We start from the raw sequence: 19032 nt of genomic DNA, 5'->3' as shown, positions 1-19032 counted from the left end.
ACGTTGAGGGAGAGGTCGTTGTCCTGGCACCACACTGCCAGGTCTCTGACCTCCTCCCTATAGGCCTTTTTATTTTGTTGTTTGATAGTCGATGAGCATGTGAACATTACATTTTGTTTTAACATTGCTTTATCCATAGATTAACATCAGCCTGCAAACATTCTATTGCATAGACTTTAGAGAGGTTATCATATAATCAATCTGGTCAGCGGCTTGAGGGGAACTATTTAATACTACACATGTTTGGGGTTGACTATAAATCACCTGACATTGCATGAAATAAAAGGACAATCCTTTTGGTCATTAAACACAAGTTCTTGGTCCTTAGAGCTGACATTTTTCTATCACAAACTTAATTCACTGTACTCTCACCATAGCCGTGGGAAGTAGGGGTGCTAAGGGTGCTGCAACATCCCCTTAAAAATCAGAGTGAAAAAAATATATGTATATTTTTTTAATGTTTACAATAGTTCTGTGGCTATGCCTCTGTCTGATACTGGGTTACACTTTATTTGGATAGTTTGAAATGCTGGTCTACAGATCAAAATGTCTGCTGCTAAAGTATGTGGTTAGGATTCGCTTTAGAATCAGGGTTAATGTTACGGTTAGGATAAGTGTTAAGGTTAGGGCTAGTGGATGGTTAGTTAAACTGCTGTTGACAGTTTTTTGAACAACTACTGATTATCTACAAACCATCTACTTGGAACTATCCAAGTACAGTGATACTGGTTACTGCAGCAGACTATTGAAGCAGACCCTTACCCCTCCAATACAAAAGGCAGCTGAATGGATTGGACTCTGGTTATTTGAAAGCGGCATAGCTTTCAGAATGCCTCATGTTATCCACCTTCCTACGCATATCTTACCTTTTGAAATGACCAAACACACACAGCGATGATGAATACGCACACAAACAATATTTTTCTCTGTCTTTCTCTCTCTCTCTATAAAAGTCCATTGGATGGCAGCAACAAAAACACAAGGCCAAGCAGACAATGGAATTTAGTGCTGCATACCGTCATACAGTCACTCTAGGAGCAGAGGGTCAGAGAGGACTAAGTTTTCTTCCTTTACAGTACATGTCTTGAAGAAAGAGATGTCCCTTTGTATGTACTCAAGCTGTCTTGGGCGAGAGAGGCGAGAGAGGCGTGTGTGTGTGTGTGTGTGTGTGTGTGTGTGTGTGAGTGAGAGTTGTGTAACATACTGCGTCTGTATATTGAGTGTATGCTTGACGTCCACGTACCAAGGACAAGGTTAGGCACAAAACACATACACAGAGCTCCTCAACAAGGACAAGGATTAGTACAGAACCACAGAAGTAAATGCATCACTTGATTACTAAGTGGGTGTTTTATTACATAACCTCTGATTTGAAGAACTATTAAAATATCACCACACCTTGAAATTAAGCAGGTCTGTGTCCCAAATGACACCCTATTCCTATCACGACTCAGGATATGACTCAGATGCAGACACAGGAGGCGGATAGTTCTGCACTCAGAATATGTATTATAAACAAAGGGGCAGGCAAAGGGCAGGTTGAGGGCAGGCAGAGGTTTGTAATCCAAGGCAGTCAACCAGGGACAGAGTGGCAGGCTCAGGGTCAGGCCAGGCAGAGAAGGTGGAACAGGGAAGACTAGAAAACAACTAGGGGAAAAAAACTAGGGAACTGGAGAAATGGGAAACATGCTGGTAAGAGTTGACAAAACAAGACGAACAGACAAAAATGCAGGTATAAATACACAGGGGATAATGGGTAAAAATAATAGGGGACACCTGATGGGGGGTGGAGATGAGCACAAGACAGCTGAAACAGATCAGGGTGTCACAGCTCCCTATACAGGGTAGCATTTGGGATATAGCCTGTCTCTCTGATCCTCCTTAGTCCTCACTTTCTCTGAGAATAAAGTGAAGATATCCTAGGTGTTAGGAGCAGGAAATGCTGTGTGGTCCAAGATGGTTCCATAATCTATGACTTCATACTATTACCATAATCTATCCTCAAACTTTAGAAAATCCAAAAAAGCCATCACATCAAAATATTCAAGCAGCGGAAACAAAAACTCAGACCCCCTCAGTTATAGGTACACTCAATATGGCCACCGGTCTACCCATCACAACACACTGACTTGAATGGGGAATCCTTATATAATCTACTCTAGTAATACTCTAGTAATTATATTTCTATGAACACATCTGTCTATATATGTTCCCACAGGGCCATGACAAAGTTACATCTAGAATCTCACAGATGACCCTATAAACCACAGTAACACTACCTGCATTAGCATGACCTTTCACCTTTTATTCTGCTGTAATGCTGTAGTAACACTAAGACACATTTTCTGTCCATCTGACATTCCACAGGGCATTGACAGACTTGCCTCTACACTAACGATGACTCTATAAGACACAGTACCAGTACCTGCATTAGAGAGCCACTATACCTTTGATCCTGGCATGGAGGACGCGACGGAGGTGCGTACGGATGGGAACTCTCTACTCAAGGCCGTGTTCCTGAGTCGACTGCGTCTGACACGCCTGCTGCTGGAGGGAGGGGCTTACATCAACGAGAGCAACGAGCGCGGTGAGACGCCCCTCATGGTGTCGTGCCGGACACGCCACACGGACGCACAGAGCGTGCCCAAACACAAGATGGTTCGGTAAGTAAGTCACTAGTCCATGACACCTCGTATGGGTTGGGTTAGTGTTAAGGAGTAGGAGGTAAACACCACAGAGCAGGGGTGGCCCAATTGTATCCCCAATGGGTCAGTGTGTGTACAGACTTTCACTCCAGCCAAAACAATTACACACCTGGCTTAAATAATACATTGAAGACCAAATCCTGCACCAACACCTGCTCTTCATGAATAATATTGGCCACCCCTGCCCTACCATAGAGTTTCCAAGTAAAAATACACTTTACCTCCTCTTCAGGAGTTCAATGATCCACAGAGTATTGATCAACATGACATCCATGTCCCCCCACAGGTACTTGCTGGAGAGTGGTGCTGACCCAAACATCCAGGATAAGGCCGGTAAGACTGCTCTGATGCATGCGTGTCTGGAGCAGGCCGGAGTGGATGTCCTCTCTCTGCTGCTGGGGAGTGGAGCCGACCCCAGTCTGAACGACCACTCTGGCTCCTCAACTTTGGTCTATGCTGTCAATGCAGGGGACAAGGAGGCCCTGAGAGTCCTACTGGATGCCTGCAAGGCCAAGGGCAAGGAGGTGGGGATGTGGGTTTGATTCCCGCTTGGGTAGGTTTGCAAAAAAGTTTTCCAGAACTTCTGGTTGGAGGATTCCAGATTTTGTGCTTATGAACTTATGATTGCTGGAGTATTCCAACCAGGATTTCTGGAAAACCTGGGAACTTTGAGAAAGTTGCTGAATTTTTGCAACCCTACTCTGGGACCAAATGTTTGCATGCTCTACTATAAGTCACCTTACGTCTGCTAAATGGCACGTATTAAATTTGATTATGTTTTATATTATTTATATCATATTACATTATAGGTCATCATCATCACCACGGACAAGCTACCTTCGGGATGCCAGATGACCAAGCAGTATTTGAACGTGCCTCCACCGCCCGACCTGGAAGAGCGCATGCACTGCACCCCTGGCTCGGCCACCTGCTGCATGTCCCCCTCAGACATACAGCTCCGCACCCCTCCACAGGGTTCCCCCGCCATCACCTCCCCCCACCCATGGAGCCCCCTCTTGGGCCTCAGGGAGCACCAGCACCACCAGGGTGGTGGAAGGGGAACCACCATCTCTGGTTCTACTGGTTCTGATTCTTCTCAGCCAGGCTCCCCAACCAGGGACCCTAACCTGTTACGAGGCCCCAGTCCTGGGGTGGGGAAGCTGCTCCATGTCCAGCGGCTCCACTCGGAGCCTTGGCTGAAGATCCCTCCATCCCTGCTGCTGCAGCAGAGCAAGGCCTCTAGGTAGGTAGCCAAGAGAAGCAGGGGTTCAAATCCCATGTCTGTCAGGAAAAAAAATAGGTTCAGAGTAGGTGCCCTTGAAGGCACTTTACCCCTAAACTGCTAACATGGCACTGCACTAGTAACTGCCAATTGCTCCAGCCAAATGTGTATTTTTTTGTATGTGTGTGGGTTGTTTCAGCCTGACCGAGGAGCTGCTGGACATTACCCCAGAGGAGGAGCTCTCCTTCTGGGTCAACAGCTTGGCCTTCTCTGGGTCCGGAAGGGCAGGGCCCGGGGTACATCCAACCCTCGCCCGTCACCAGAGCATCGACGCCAAAGACGCCACGGGGCTGCTAAGGGCCTTGGAGCAGGTAATAATGATAATAACTTATCATGTGTCTATATCATAATACATTTTTACGTATATTTTTTGTATCTCAGGTGGCTGGAAGCGAGGGAGGTGGCGGAGGACGAAGGAGAGGCCTGAGTAGGAAGATGTCTTATGACAGCGCTGCAGCTTTTTCCCACCCCAACCTCTTGCACCGGGGGGACGGAGGAGGCTGCCCCAACTGTCCCTGTGGCGTTCATGAACCAGTCCACCCAGTGGACAAAACCTCCCTAGACTGCTGCCTCCCTAACCTGGCCGTGTCCAGCCTAAAGAATGTAGTCCGCCGCCGCAACATCGGCATGGACCACTATAGCTCTGACTCCCAGTTGCCCCAGTTCGGCCACAGCAGCCACCCAGAGTGTAATGAATCCCACAGAGGCATAGGGGGTGGTGTAGGGGGAACTGAGAAGCGTAAGCTGGTCACCAGCCGGTCATCCACCCTGTCAGGCTCCAGGGAGTCCCTGGAGAGCACTGCCCAGAGAAGGGGACCCGCAAACCTGGAGAGAAGAGGCTCGGGGGCCCTGCTCCTGGATCATATCTCCCACACCCGGCCGGGATACCTGCCTCCTCTTAACCCCCACGCACCCATACCCGACATTGGGGTCAGCCCCACCTCAACCTGCCCCAGCCTGAGTGGGAGCACCAAAGCACTGAATCTGAATGGGGGTGTTGTAGCAGGGCCGGGGTCAAAGCCTCTCGTCCCTTGTGCACCTTCCTTCCACAGGGATCGGAAGTTTAAGACATTGCTGAGAAGACACTCCATGCAGACTGAGCAGATTAAACAGCTTGTCAACTTCGAGGAGCTCTTCATCCACTAAGACGAACAATGCTAGCCCGGTCCCAGGTTTGTTCGTGCCGTCTTGCTAACCCCAGCCCTATAGTCATTGTCACGCCTTGGCAAAACTGCACAAACAGTTTTGGGACCAGACTAGAACACTGCATTTTCTGTGTGTCTGACTACTGTGTGCGCCGCTTCCTATATATAGCTTCCTCAATATATATAGCTTCCTCAAGCTCTGTTGCTGCTGTGTGACCATAACATTGTTAACAAAGAACTTGTGCCTTCTTACCAGAAGTTTATTATTGCTCATCCCAGCTTTTTCAATGTGCTTAATTACACTTCCTTTGACAACCAGACTTGCAATTCCATCAAGCCCAGGAAGGAATAGAGGAATTACGATCGGCGCATCAGAACCATCGGTAACGCAACAGCTCTTCTTTGATCAATTGATACATATATATCCGTTTGAAATCTGAGAGCAGAAATCTCATGGTACTCCTCCTCAGGACATCTAACAACAGACAGAGATGCTTTTAACACATGGAATGAAGGAATCTGAGGCCTTGAATCCTATGACAAAATAATTTACTATTCAAAGGGAAGGGGGACTGAGTCATTCTGACTAAATCAATGACAGACTGAAAGCAATGGATTGGCAACACAGCACAAATACATCTGGGACTCAGGCTAACTCCTCTGACTGTGGAAGATCTAAGTCACTAAGGAAAATATTCATATGTGTCAGTGGGAAAAACAAACACCAAAAAATGTAAGTAAGACCATCAGGATTCTTGAACACAAAGTAAGAATGTCAGAGCATTACATTTGCTGAGTATTTATTCAACACTGCTGTTTTGTACACCATTTGACGAGGTAGTTGTTGTATTGCCTTTCACTTGTTCTGTTGTGCTCCTTCACTGCTAATAAACTGCTTTACTGCCCTCTCCTCTTTTCTCTATACACCAAGTCACTGGGCTCCATCAGTGGTGTAGTGGTGCCTGGAAAAGTGGGTATACTCTAATGTTGCCCAAAATGTCCCAAACAGCCCGACCGGCAAAGGAAAGGTGCCCTGTGTAAAAATAATCTGAGAAACAGTAGATTACATCCTGAACCCTTAAAAATGATCAATCCCATATTGGCCTTTCAGTCAGTCCAACCCAAGCTGTACCGTGCAAGTAGGCCTACTATTGAAACAGATAGAATTCACATTATTTTGTTCAGTTTTTTGCTTTCAAAGTCACTCTTTCTTAATAGAAAAACAACACAATTTGATGTTGTAAGTACATAACAATGCTTAAACCACATCAGGAGACCACTACTGGGTCGTAGTTAACCTTAATTCAAGTGTGCAGGCACCTAGCACTGTTGCTTGGTCTGTAGCACATGAGATGGAGTTTGCAAAACAAATGGCCATTGGATTGATGCAAATAATCATGACATCATTCTGCCAGGTTATGGCTACTTTGTAGCTACATAACATAGTTAACTGAGAAGGTTTTTGGGAAAGCCTTTCCATATACCAGAATACGGTTAGGCCTCTAATTACTGTAGCATCGCCTTATTTTCCTGTCCCTTCATTGTTTGAAACCTGGACAATATCTCAGCTTGGATGTCAGCCCACCACCTCAAGCTCAACCTCGACAAGATGGAGTGCTCTTTCTCCCGGGGAAGGCCTCCTTGGTTTCCACCTCCCAGAGTGCTAAGAACCTTGGCATAACCCTGGACAACACCCTGCCGTTGTGGATAAGTTGGAAGCGATTTGAAGGCACAAGTGGGGAGCCCAGCCAACCGAGTGTTGCATAGACAACATCCATAGAGTACGACCTTTCATCACACAGGAAGTGGTGCAGGTACTAATCCAATTCATCATATCCCATCTGGACTACTGCAACAGAGGTTGGCTGGGCTCCCCACTTGTGCCTTCAAAACCCTTCCAACTTATCCACAACGTTGCAGCTCATCTGGTGTACAACCTTCCCTTGTTTTCCAATGTCACCCTGCTCCTCTGTAAACTCCATTGGCTTCCAGTCAAAGCTCGCATCAACTACAAGACCATGGTGCTTGCCTACAGAAAAAAAGTGAGATGGTAAGGGACAGGCACACTAGCATGGTAGTCTAACCTACACGATAATCACTGGCTGTTTTGCAGATGACAGTCAATGTATTCATGTTAGGTTTGTTTCAATAGGCATGAATGCAAACACACAGAATAAACAATCCTTTGATTCGTTGCACCACAACTTGGGTTAAGGGTTGAACCTGCGAATGTGTTCAGGCTAACTTACATGGGTTGTCCGTATCTGCAGCACAGAGGTCACCGCGGCCGCCAGGAAGTCATTGGGGTCAAGGGGTGTGGCCTTGCCTCCGTGACCTGGTAGGATGTCAGTGTTGATCCACAGAGGACCACGCAGCTCAGACAGAACATTGTGTTGTAACATCATGGATTAGGTTGAATACCAAGGGATGATACAAAGAGGAACCTTCAGTGTGTCAAATCGGAGGTCCTGTTGTCTGGACCTCTGGCAGTCTCTATGGGGGTGCCACAGGGTTCAATTCTCGGGCCGACTCTCTTCTCTGTATACATCAATGATGTTGCTCTTGCTGCTGGTGATTCTCTGATCAACCTCTACGCAGACATCACCATTCTGTATCCTTCTGGCCCTTCTTTGGACACTGTGTTAATTTTTAACAAACCTCCAGATGAGCTTCAATGACATACAACACTCCTTCCATGGCCTTCAACTGCTCTTAAATGCTAGTAAAACTAAATGCATGCTCTTCAACCGATTGCTGCCCGCACCCGACTAGCAACACTACTCTGGATAGTTCTGACTTAGAATATTTGGACAACTACAAATACCTAGGTGTCTGGTTAGACTCTTAACTCTCCTTCCAGACTCACATTAAGCATCTCCAATCCAAAATTAAATCTAGAATCGGCTTCCTATTTCGCAACAAACCTGTCACGCCCTGGCCTTAGTATTTCTATATTCTTTATTATTTTGGTCAGGCCAGGGTGTGACATGGGTATTTATGTGGTGTGTTTTGTCTAGGGTTTTTTTGTAGGTTATGGGATTGTGGTTAGTGGAGTTGTCTAGGAAAGTATATGGTTGCCTAGAGTGGTTCTCAATCAGAGGCAGGTGTTTATCGTTGTCTCTGATTGGGAACCATATTTAGGCAGCCATATTCTTTGGGTATTTCGTGGGTGATTGTTCCTGTCTCTGTGTTTGTTGCACCAGATAGGGCTGTTTTGGTTTTTCACGTTTATTGTTTTTGTATATTGTTCGTAGTGTCATCTTTCATTAAAGATGTTTATGAATAACCACGCTGCATTTTGGTCCTCCTCTCCTTCACCAGAAGAAATCCGTAACAAAACCCTCCTTCGCTCATGCTGCTAAACATACCCTCGTAAAACTGACTATCCTATCAATCATTCACTTTGGAGACGTCATTTACAAAATAGCCTCCAACACTCTACTCAGCAAATTGGATGCAGTCTATCACAGTGCCATCCGTTTTGTCACCAAAGCCCCATATACTACCCACCACTGCAACCTGTATGCTCTCGTTGGCAGGCCCTCGCTTCAAATTCGTTGCCAAACCCACTGGCTCCAGGTCATCTATAAATCTTTGCTAGGTAAACCCCGCCTTATCTCAGCTCTCTGGTCACCGTGGCAACACCCACCCATAGCACACGCTCCAGCAGGTATATTTCACTGGTCATCCCCAAAGCCAACTCCTCGTTTGGCTGCCGCTCCTTCAAGGTCTCTGTTGCCAATGACTGGAACGAATTGCAAAATTCACTGAAGCTGGAGACATATCTCCCTCAATAATTTTTAAGCATCAGCTGTCATAGCAGCTTACCGATCACTGAACCTGTACACAGCCCATCTGTAAATAGCCAACCCAACTACCTCATCCCCATATTGTTATTTTTTTTATCTTTTGCACCCCAGTATCTCTAATTGCACATCATCTTCTGCATATCTATCACTCCAGTGTTAATGCTAAATTGTAATGTTTTGCCTCTAAGGACAATTTATTGCCTTAACTCCCCAATCTTACTACATTTGCACACACTGTATATTGCTTTTTCTATTGTGTTATTGACTGTACGTTTGTTTATCCCATGTGTAACTGTTGTTTTTGTCGCTCTGCTTTATCTTGGCCAGGTCACAGTTGTAAATGAGAACTTTTTCTCAACTGGCCTACCTGGTTAAATAAAGGTGAAATAAAAAATAATAAAACCTTTTAGTGAATTAATCAAGAAACAGATTAAGCCTAGTCCTGAATCTCCATTGACAGTTTTTTTTTTGTCCATGCATAACTATTCACCCAAAGTCAATACTTTGTAGAGCCACCTTTTGCAGCAATTACAGCTGCATGTCTCTTGGGGTATGTCTCTACAAGCTTGGCACATCTAGTCACTGGGATTTTTGCCCATTCTTCAAGGCAAAACTGCTCCAGCTTCTTCAGGTTGGATGGTTTCCGCTGTTGTACAGCGATCTTTACGTCATACCACAGATTCTCAATTGGATTGAGGTCTGGGCTTTGACTAGGCCATTCCAAGACATTTAAATGGTTCCCCTTAAACCACTTGAGTGTTTTTTTTAGCAGTATGCTTAGGGTCATTGTCCTGCTGGAAGAACCTCTGTCCCAGTCTCAAAACTCTGGAGGACTGAAACAGGTTCCTCCTCAAGAATTTCACTCTATTTAGCGCCATCCATCATTCCTTCAATTCTGACCAGTTTCCCAGTCCCTGCCTATGAAAAACATCCCCACAGCATGATGCTGCCACCACCATGCTTCACTGTGGGATGGTGTTCTCAGATTTATGAGAAATGTTGGGTTTGCGCCAGACAGAGTTTTCCTTGATGGCCAAAAAGATACATTTTAGTCTTATCTGATCAGAGTACCTTCTTCCATATGCAGCTCCTTCAGGGTTATCTTTGGTCTTTTCGTTGCCTCTCTGATTTAACGCCCTCCTTGCCCGGTCCGTGAGTTTTGGTGGGCGGCCCTCTCTTGGCAGGTTAGTTGTGGTGCCATATTTCCATTTTGAAATAATGGATTTAATGGTGCTCCATGGGATGTTCAAAGTTTAGTATATTTTTTTATAACCCAACCCTGATCTGTACTTCTCCACAACTTTGTCCCTGACCTGTTTGGAGAGCGCCTTGGTGTTCATAGTGCTGCTTGCTTGGTGGTGCCCCTCACTTAATGGTGTTGTAGACTCTGGGGCCTTTTAGAACAGGTGTGTATATATACTGTGATCAAGTGACAGATCACGTGACACTTAGATTGCACACAGGTGGACTTTATTTAATTAATTATGTGACTTATGAAGGTAATTGGTTGCACCAGATCTTATTTAGGGGCTTCGTAGCAAAGGTGGGTGAATACATACGCACGCACCACTCGTTTTTTACTTTTTAGAATGTTTTGAAACAAGTCATTTTTTTCTACTATTTTGTGTGTGTCCATTAGATGAAATCCAAATAAAAATCCATTTAAATTACTGGTTGTAATGCAACAAAAATAGGAAAAACGCTGAGGGGGGGTGAATACTTTTGCAAGGCACTGTATATAAACAACACAAGAAGCAGGGGAAGCCCGGGGTCATGGACGACTCACTCATTACCAGTTTAAATATGTCATTGAGTTCATTTGTCCAGGGGTAGTTATGTGTTCTATATCCCATTTGAAAGCTCCTCTGGAATATCGGTACCGTAACCTAATAATTTCACGCCTCTGTCTTATTTGACTGGACATTCCATGTATAGCAAGGCTTTGAGTAAGTTCTCATTTACCTGCATAGACCTGGCACATGTCATTGGTGTTAACTGTTTTGAGGTGTGACATTTCAACCGTAGAATTATGTCAATGGTAACCAATTTTCAATACCGACAAACGTCTAAAAAGTGTAAAGTTGTGCCTGTTTTTGTTGGTATTTTATTAGGATCCCCATTAGCTGCTGCAAAACCAGCAGCTACTCTTTCTGGGGTCCATACAAAACATTACATAATACAGAACATTAATAAACAAGAACAGAACTACATTATTTTTTTTTAAATGCACACTTAGCCTATATATACATATTGTATTCCATGCAATAATGGCTCTATATAATACTGTACGCTTTCTTGAATTTGCTCTGGATTTGGGGACTATCGTGGAAAATGACAATTAATCATGATATCCTGTGTTTTACCGTCTAACCTGATACAATCTTGTCTTTGTGGGACTTAGTCATAAGACTGGGCGTATAGCTAAGGTCCGCTTGAGTGAGGCCGCAGCATGTGACATCCCGTGGGTTTACTGCCTACAGAAAGTCACATACGGAAACTTGCAGAAAGGAGCACATTATAGTGTTTTGCTGTTGTGAATGCAGTTAGACGGTTGATCCCTCATGCTATCAACCTTGTGCTATCTTGAGTCTGCACACACAACTAAACACCTTTTACACACTATCTGCTGACTGTCACGTATTCAAAAAGGATGTGCTTCTCTATAAAAGTTTTGAACCGGCACTATTCGTTGAGCTTTTCAACTACGCACTGTTGAGTTGATAGTTGATTCTCCATTTTTGCAAATCTTATAACAAAGTGTAGTTTGAAAGAATCTGCAGTCTCTCTTCCCTTTGATTAGATATTCCATGACAAATTGGTGACAACGGTGGGATGCCAACTCCTCTTCCTGATTGTTCCCGGGAGACTGAGGGTAAACTGCTCGCAGTGGCTCTGTTAAACGTGAGTCAGGTTACCACACACGGACTAAAACGGAGCAGAGAGGGACATGCCTCAGACCTGCTGAGAGTGTCAGTGAGTGGATACAGTATGTCATTACGGACAGATAAGATAAATTCAGTGTGAGACTGATTTTCTTTTAAACATCATAGAAAACCCTGTTCTAAGAACAGGTTGAGCACATTATGTCTTTGTTGTAGCAAAGACACCCCTAGTTAGAAACTTTATTACTAACTAGGGGTTATTTCTAAAAAGAGGAATTAGTAGGAGTAATTCTAGGGCAACCATTCTGTTGAAGCAGGGTGGCCCTGTAGGAGCAGGGAACATCTCCGATTGGGATCTTTTTGTTGAAGCAGAAGTATCCTGGTTAGAGACAGTGGTTGTGTTACTCAGGTGAAGCGGAGAAGCAGCCATGGGATGATATGACACGGTTATGAGTTATGTGATTCCAGGGCACAATCCTGAGATAAAAAAAAATATTCCTGCAAAAATAAAAAATAAATTTTAAAAAAAGTTTTAAAAAATATGGAAAAAATAAATAAATGAATAAACATTGTAAGATAAAAATGTATTAATCAGTGTACTGGTAATACAGTTGGTTATGATTGGGAAACCAGCATTTAAACCATACATTTAAACCCTACATACATACATTTAAACCCTACATAAACCATACATTTAAACCTTACATGGAAATGTGCTTAGGAGGAACTCCCATGTGGTTACAACATTGAAAATTGCATAGAGTAACTCAAAATGATTTTGATGGAGAATATATTACTCTTTTCAAATTATAAGGAAGGAAGACGTTCCTAACCAAACACAGTTTGTTTTGTGTGTTTGTTTTTGTTTCCTGAGTGTGTGTGTTGACGAGAGATTTATATTATGGACATATTATGTGTGATCGAATAAAGGAACACATATTCTCCAGTAGTAAATTGGCAGACGTTATAGTATTGGTTCTAATACTAGATTGAGTAAATCTAAACACTCTGGCCATGGTCAGGAAGAGGTACAGTTGAAGTCAGAAGTTTACATACACTTAGGTTGGAGTCATTAAAACTAGTTAAACCACTCCACAAATGTCTTGTTAACAAACTATAGTTTTGGCAAGTCGGTTAGGACATCTACTTTGTGCATGACACAATACATTTTTCCAACAATTGTTTACAGACAGATTATTTCACTTATAATTCACTATATCACAAATTCAGTTGGTCAGAAGTGTACATATACTAAGTTGACTGTGCCTTTAAACAGCTTGGAAAATTCCAGAAAATGATGTCATGGCTTTAGAAGCTTCTAATAGGCTAATTGACATAATTTGAGTCAATTGGAGGTGTACCTGTGGATGTATTTCAAGGCCTACTGTCAAACTCAGTGCCTCTTTGCTTGACATCACGGGAAAATCAAAAGAAATTAGCCAAGCAAAATGGCTTAAGGACAACAAAGTCAAGGTATTGGAGTGGCCATCACAAAGCCCTGACCTCAATCCTATAGAACATTTGTGGGCGGAACTGAAAAAGTATCCTGTTCCTTTGTTCTGTGGAGAAAAGCTGAGGACAGGGGAGACTGTACATCTACCTCCCAGCATAACATCTATGATTTGTCCTTTTCAAATAAATCTATTTTTCTCCCGCTGATTTGCTTTGGGGTTTGTGTTATTGAAGAATAACATCAACTGGTAACACTCCTGACTCCAATTAGCTTTTGGAGAAGTCGTTAGCCTAGGGGTTCACATACTTTTTCCAACCTACATTTTTAATGTTTAAATTATGTATTCAATGTAGACAAGAAAAATACAATAATTTGTGTTATTTGCACACTGTGTTTGTCTATTGTGGGGACTTAGAGGAAGATCATACCACATATCACATTTGTTTGCAGAAATCCAGGTAATTCCAAAGGATTCAAACTTTTTCTTGCAACTGTATAAGTATGGTTGGTTCCTGTATGTGGTTGACTAACACCACATAAAGGCTTCTTACCTTGAAACTGAGATATTGAATCACTCCTTCTAGTTCCATGAGCAAAGTTCTGGGCGTACTGCCAAATGACTTATGAGTGATAGTGTGGTTTACTCCTTTGGGCAGTCATTTCACAAGAACATCTCCATCACAACTATATAATCTATTATGTTATTATAGTTATGTTCTAATCCTCTGTCTGTGTCCTAGCTGGCTTTATACTGTCTGTGCCCTAGCCATAGAGATGTGTTGAAATTCTCTATCTGTACCCTAAAGCTGACTGTGTTGGGGGCATGCCAGGGTCCCAATGTAATCGAGGCCTGCCCGTGTACCAGGAGTGCTGCTGCCAGTAGAGGACGGATGCTCCAGCTCAGACGAAAGGTAGGGGACCCTCCTTTGTTTGGTTACAAATCCCTCATCTTGGAGAGATACAGGGTTGGTTTTACTGGTTTTATTCCAGTCCAGCACTGAAACATCTGATTCAGCTAATCTAGGTCTTGATGATTCGCTGAATTAAGTAAGTGTGTGTGTGTGTGTGTGTGTGTGTGTGTGTGACCTGAAATGTTTGCAATTTCCAAAAATAAACACTCTAGTGTTAGAATCTAGTCATATTATGTCTGGTGTTGCAAACAATGTAAAGTATGTTTAGATAGGTGTAACCTCGAGCCAAACATGTTGATGTTTAATCTGATGGTATCCTGCTATTGACACACTTGTTTATGCAAGACAACGTGACCACAACCGTAATTAATGAGGCAGTCTAGACAATGCACAGGTAGGGTAGATAGAGCAAGTGTTTGGCGGTTGTAACCCTGTCTCACACTTTTATGTTCATTCATTCATATATGAAAATACACCCTGTGCGTTTATGCAAATGAGGCATGTATAATTTTCTTTATTTTAACACAAAATATTTTATTTTAAATACCTGCTACAATGAGAAAATGTATTTAAGTGCATTCTAAGAAAAAAATATTAATTCATTATATAATTCCCAACCAAAATCCCTGAACTAAAAATATATCAATATATCAGTCAACATCTGATGGATTATATATATTTTTTTAAATTGGCGAGTATGTTCATCCGTTGTCCAACTGCATTTATTAGAATTGTTTTTACAACCTTGTAACAATTTCAATGATCATTGCTAATTGTTTTCTTACCACGCATTTGACTCAGAAATACAATACAAAAACTATGGAAAACTGTGAGGCTCGATCGTTCTTCAAGATGTTCCAATAATCATAGATGAACAGCAGGGTTAAATAATAATCAGGAGTAAATGTCAGTTGTCTTTTCATAGCCGACCAATTCAGAGGTCAAGAAAGCAGGTGCAGGAGGGAGAGGGGGAAAGAGGGAGAGTGAGAGAGAGAGGGTCAAAACAGTAGGTTTAGGTCAACACAGGCAGAACAGTAGAAACTGGATCAGCAGCACGACAAGGAGAAATGGGGACAGCCAGAAGTTGTCAGTCCAGGTAGTCTTGACAACAGCCTCGCCACGCTGACACTCAACACAGGGGTTGCCCAGGGGTGTGTGCTTAGACCCCTCGTGTACTTCCTAATGATCCACGACTGTGTGGCCACGCATGACTCCAACATCAAGGTTGGTAGGCCTAATCACCAACGGCGATGAGACAGCCTACAGGGAGGAAGTCAGAGAAGTAGCAGTGTGGTACCAGGACAACAACCTCTCCCTTCACGTCAGCAAGAACAAGAAGCTGATCGTGACTACAGAAACGGGGGGGGGGGGGGGATAAAGAGCTTCAAGTTCCTCGGTCGGTGTCCACATCACTGAAGACTTAACATGGTCTTCTCACACCAGAACAGTCGTGAAGAAGGCACAGCAATGCCTATTCTCCCTCAACAGGCTGAAACGATGTTGCATGGAACCTCAGATACTCAGGCACTTTTACAGCTGTACTATCACCATCTGGTATAGCAACTGCAAGGCCCATGACCGGAAGGCCCTACAGACGGTGGTGCAGACGGCTCAGCTCATCACTGGGGGTGAGCTCCCAGCCATCCAAGACGTGCATACATGTCTGAGAAAGGCCCGAAAAATTGCCAAAGACTCCAGCCACCCCAGACTTGGACTGTTCTCCATGCTCCTGTCCGGCAGGCGCTACCAGTGCATCATGGCTCAGACAAATATACTTCTAAACAGCTTCTATCCCCTGGCCATATGACTGTTAAATGGCTAACAACTACTGCTCTCCCTCTCCCACAGACTATCCACACTGACTCTGCCCATCCACCCACTCAGTCAACCTACTCTGCTGCTAAAATGATTATTGATGAGATGTATTACTCCATTATGCTGATGTCCATTGTTCACAATTTGTAGATTTGTTATTATCACTACATTGTTGGAAAGAGCTCTCAATGAAATAATTTCACTATACTGACACACTATACCTGTTGTGCCATGGGCACGTGGTGAATAAACATTGAAACAAGACCAACCATGCGTACACAGGCAGCTGCAGTTCCAACCTTGTCCAGTAGAGTGCAGTAGAGGACAAGTGTCATCATGGGGCATCACCAGAATCATCAGACTCTACAGACATTCAGCTCTCCTTGGTCCAAGAGGCTGAGACAGAAGCCTATCTCTGGGTCAGCACCCCAAAGAGAGAAAGGGAGTTGACGAGGGGGGTGGAATAGAGGGCCCTATAAGTGAATGATCTGCTCATCTTGTATGCGTCCCAAGTGGCACCGTATTCCATATTAAGTGCACTAAATTTGGGCTTTTAGGAAATAGGATGCCATTTGGGAGGCATACAGTGACCAAACCAGGCTTTTTTTCTGCTGTGCAGACTGCAATAGCATCTAACTGTTCTTGAACAGCTCTGCTGCTCTTTCTTTAAGCCTGCTTTTACATGAATGTATCAGCCTCTGTGTAACCTTAATCACTTTCTATTGAAATTCTAAAGCAGTAACAATTTGATACATTATAAAACAATCACAGAATGTATGAAGTTTAACTGAACCTCTTTAAGCTTTCAATATTTCCTGAGCTAATATATTTTAATGTGCCTCACCCCACCAATGTCATTTTATGATAATCGAATGTGGAGTTGTTTACTGTTATGTTGCTCTGTGTAGAATTGTAAAACAAAATAAATATCAAATGTATGTTGCAATGTTGATGACACTGATTACTCAATGTATTTATTTACAGTATATTACAAATATGTCTGCCTCTGCGTTTTTTGTGTGCATTGGAGACTGATAAATCAAGCTATGAAACACTGAACTACAAATCACACAATCCAATATGACAAAACACGAAATAATGAAAGGATTCCAGGGTGAGTAGTAGATTTGTGCCAGCACAGAAGGATAGGCCAGCGAGTGATTTATGCTTCAGTAAGGTTGGCTTCTTAGCGTTCAGAGCAATGGTTATCAACTGTACTGCAGAAATGGAAGGTAAATCACAGTAAATGTTGTGGTGGCAGCTGCAGAGATGTATTTGGGTATACGAGATTTGACTTCAAAAGAGTTACAGGGTGTTGAGGGGTGGTGTCCCGTCCTCCCAGGCCGTTGGCATGGTGCAGAAACAGATAGGGTCAAAGTAGTGGAATGGGGTGGTGTGTTTTTAGCTAGTGTAGGTGGTGGTGTCTGGGCTATATTTAACTTTCTTAGAGTAACATTACTAATGAAGAGAATTTCATTTAGTTAGGCTGTGACTGGCCTCACACTCCAGTACAGTAGGTGGCGGTGTATGCACCTACAAGTTGGATGTGCTCCACCAACCAAATTCCAAAAAGAAGTAGACAAAACACTGAAGTACACTTTAGAATAAATCAGCATTAGGACTGCTGTACTTCACATACACAATTGGTGTTTTAAATAGCCAAAGTTTAACACGCATTTAGTTTGTGCACAAGTGATTGCTCTTATTTTGATTGGAAGATTTGTATTGTGTGTTGTCTGGAATTTGAAACCTAAAACACCAGAGATATCCATATTTAGTCTACCATTCACATGCTAACGATAGAATATGCTAAAACCAAAGACAGTACAGTATGAAGATAGGCAGAAACTGCTTCTCCAAAATAAATCCTTGATCACACTTGTAGGCAATATCATGGTGGCATTGGCTAGCTAAGCTCATGCGCAGAAACACATCATCGGGTCTCAAGGTCGTCTCACCCCGAACTGTGCATGTGCAGGCCATCAAATCAAAGGCACTCCTTCAATTTAAAGTTGTTTTTGACTCAAATGAAAATGTGTAATTTTGTCACTTTCACAAGGTTGGTGTAATAACATGTCCAACTATACTGAACAAAAATATACACGCAACACGTTAAGTGTTGGTCCCATGTTTCATGAGCAGAAATAAAAATCCTAGAAATTGTCAATACTCACAAAAAACATTTCTCTCAACTGTGTTTATATCCCTGTTAGTGAGCATTTATCCTTTTCCAAGATAATCCATCCACCTGACAGGTGTGGCATCTCAATAAGCCGACTAAACATCGTGATCATTATACAGGTGCACCTTGTGCTGGAGATATTAAAAGGCCACTCTTAAATGTGCAGTTTTGCCACACAACACAATGCCACAGATTTTGAGGGAGCGCACAACTGGCATGCTGACTGCAGGAATGTCCACCAGAGTTGTTGCCAGATAATTTAATGTTCATTTCTCTACCATAAGCCACCTTTAATGTTGTTTTAGAGAATTTGGCAGTATGTCCAACTGGCCTCACAACTGCAGACCATCTGAAACCACGCCAGCCTAGAACCTCCACGTCCGGCTTCTTTACCTACAGGATCATCTGAGACCAGCCAGCCGAACAGGTGATGAACCTGAGGAGTATTGCTGTCTGAAATAAAGCCCCTTTGTGGGGAACAACTCATTCTGATTGGCTGGATCTGGCTCCCCAGTCCCACTGGGGAGCCATGAATACGCCCCTGCCCAGTCATTTGAAATCCATAGATTAGGGCCTAATGAATATATTTCAATTGACTGATTTCCTTATATGAACTGTAACTCAGTAAAATCATTGAAATTGTTGCATGTTGCATGTGTATTTAGTTTCATTATACTTATTACATTGACTCAAATCTAGATTGTGCCTTTAGATTTAGCTAAAATGAACAACTATCAAAGATTTTTTCACGTCTCTCATTGACTTCTCAAACCCAGTCCCCAGCCTGGTCTGCTTGGTCTATTTCACAAGCATTCCCAGAAGCCTTGCAATGTTGAGCCTCTGGGTTT

The 19032-nt window shown here is 43.2% G+C and overlaps 1 protein-coding gene across 1 annotated transcript; it reads left to right on the top strand.

The window, feature by feature from the left end:
- The first annotated feature begins 2292 nt into the window (after nt 1–2292).
- On the top strand, nt 2293–6037 carry LOC110526922 (ankyrin repeat domain-containing protein 34B-like). The gene is made up of 5 exons (XM_036981762.2): nt 2293–2663; nt 2992–3229; nt 3515–3948; nt 4127–4298; nt 4369–6037. Exons 1-5 carry the CDS (start codon nt 2461–2463, stop codon nt 5131–5133), a joined length of 1812 nt encoding a protein of 603 aa, XP_036837657.2. The 5' UTR covers nt 2293–2460; the 3' UTR covers nt 5134–6037.
- Nucleotides 6038–19032: the final 12995 nt, after the last annotated feature.

This window comes from Oncorhynchus mykiss, chromosome 6 (assembly GCF_057628025.1).
Source record: "Oncorhynchus mykiss isolate SJ-2025 chromosome 6, ASM5762802v1, whole genome shotgun sequence".
Lineage (NCBI taxonomy): Eukaryota > Metazoa > Chordata > Actinopteri > Salmoniformes > Salmonidae > Oncorhynchus > Oncorhynchus mykiss.
This window is presented reverse-complemented; position numbering and strand designations above follow the sequence as displayed.

Bases quoted from the DNA above. Each gene is read 5' to 3' on its own strand.
- LOC110526922 (XM_036981762.2), top strand. From the start codon at position 2,461: ATGGAGGACGCGACGGAGGTGCGTACGGATGGGAACTCTCTACTCAAG. The intron at 3,949-4,126 runs GTAGGTAGCCAA...GGGTTGTTTCAG, and splicing joins CAGCAGAGCAAGGCCTCTAG to CCTGACCGAGGAGCTGCTGG. The intron at 4,299-4,368 runs GTAATAATGATA...TTTGTATCTCAG, and splicing joins TGCTAAGGGCCTTGGAGCAG to GTGGCTGGAAGCGAGGGAGG.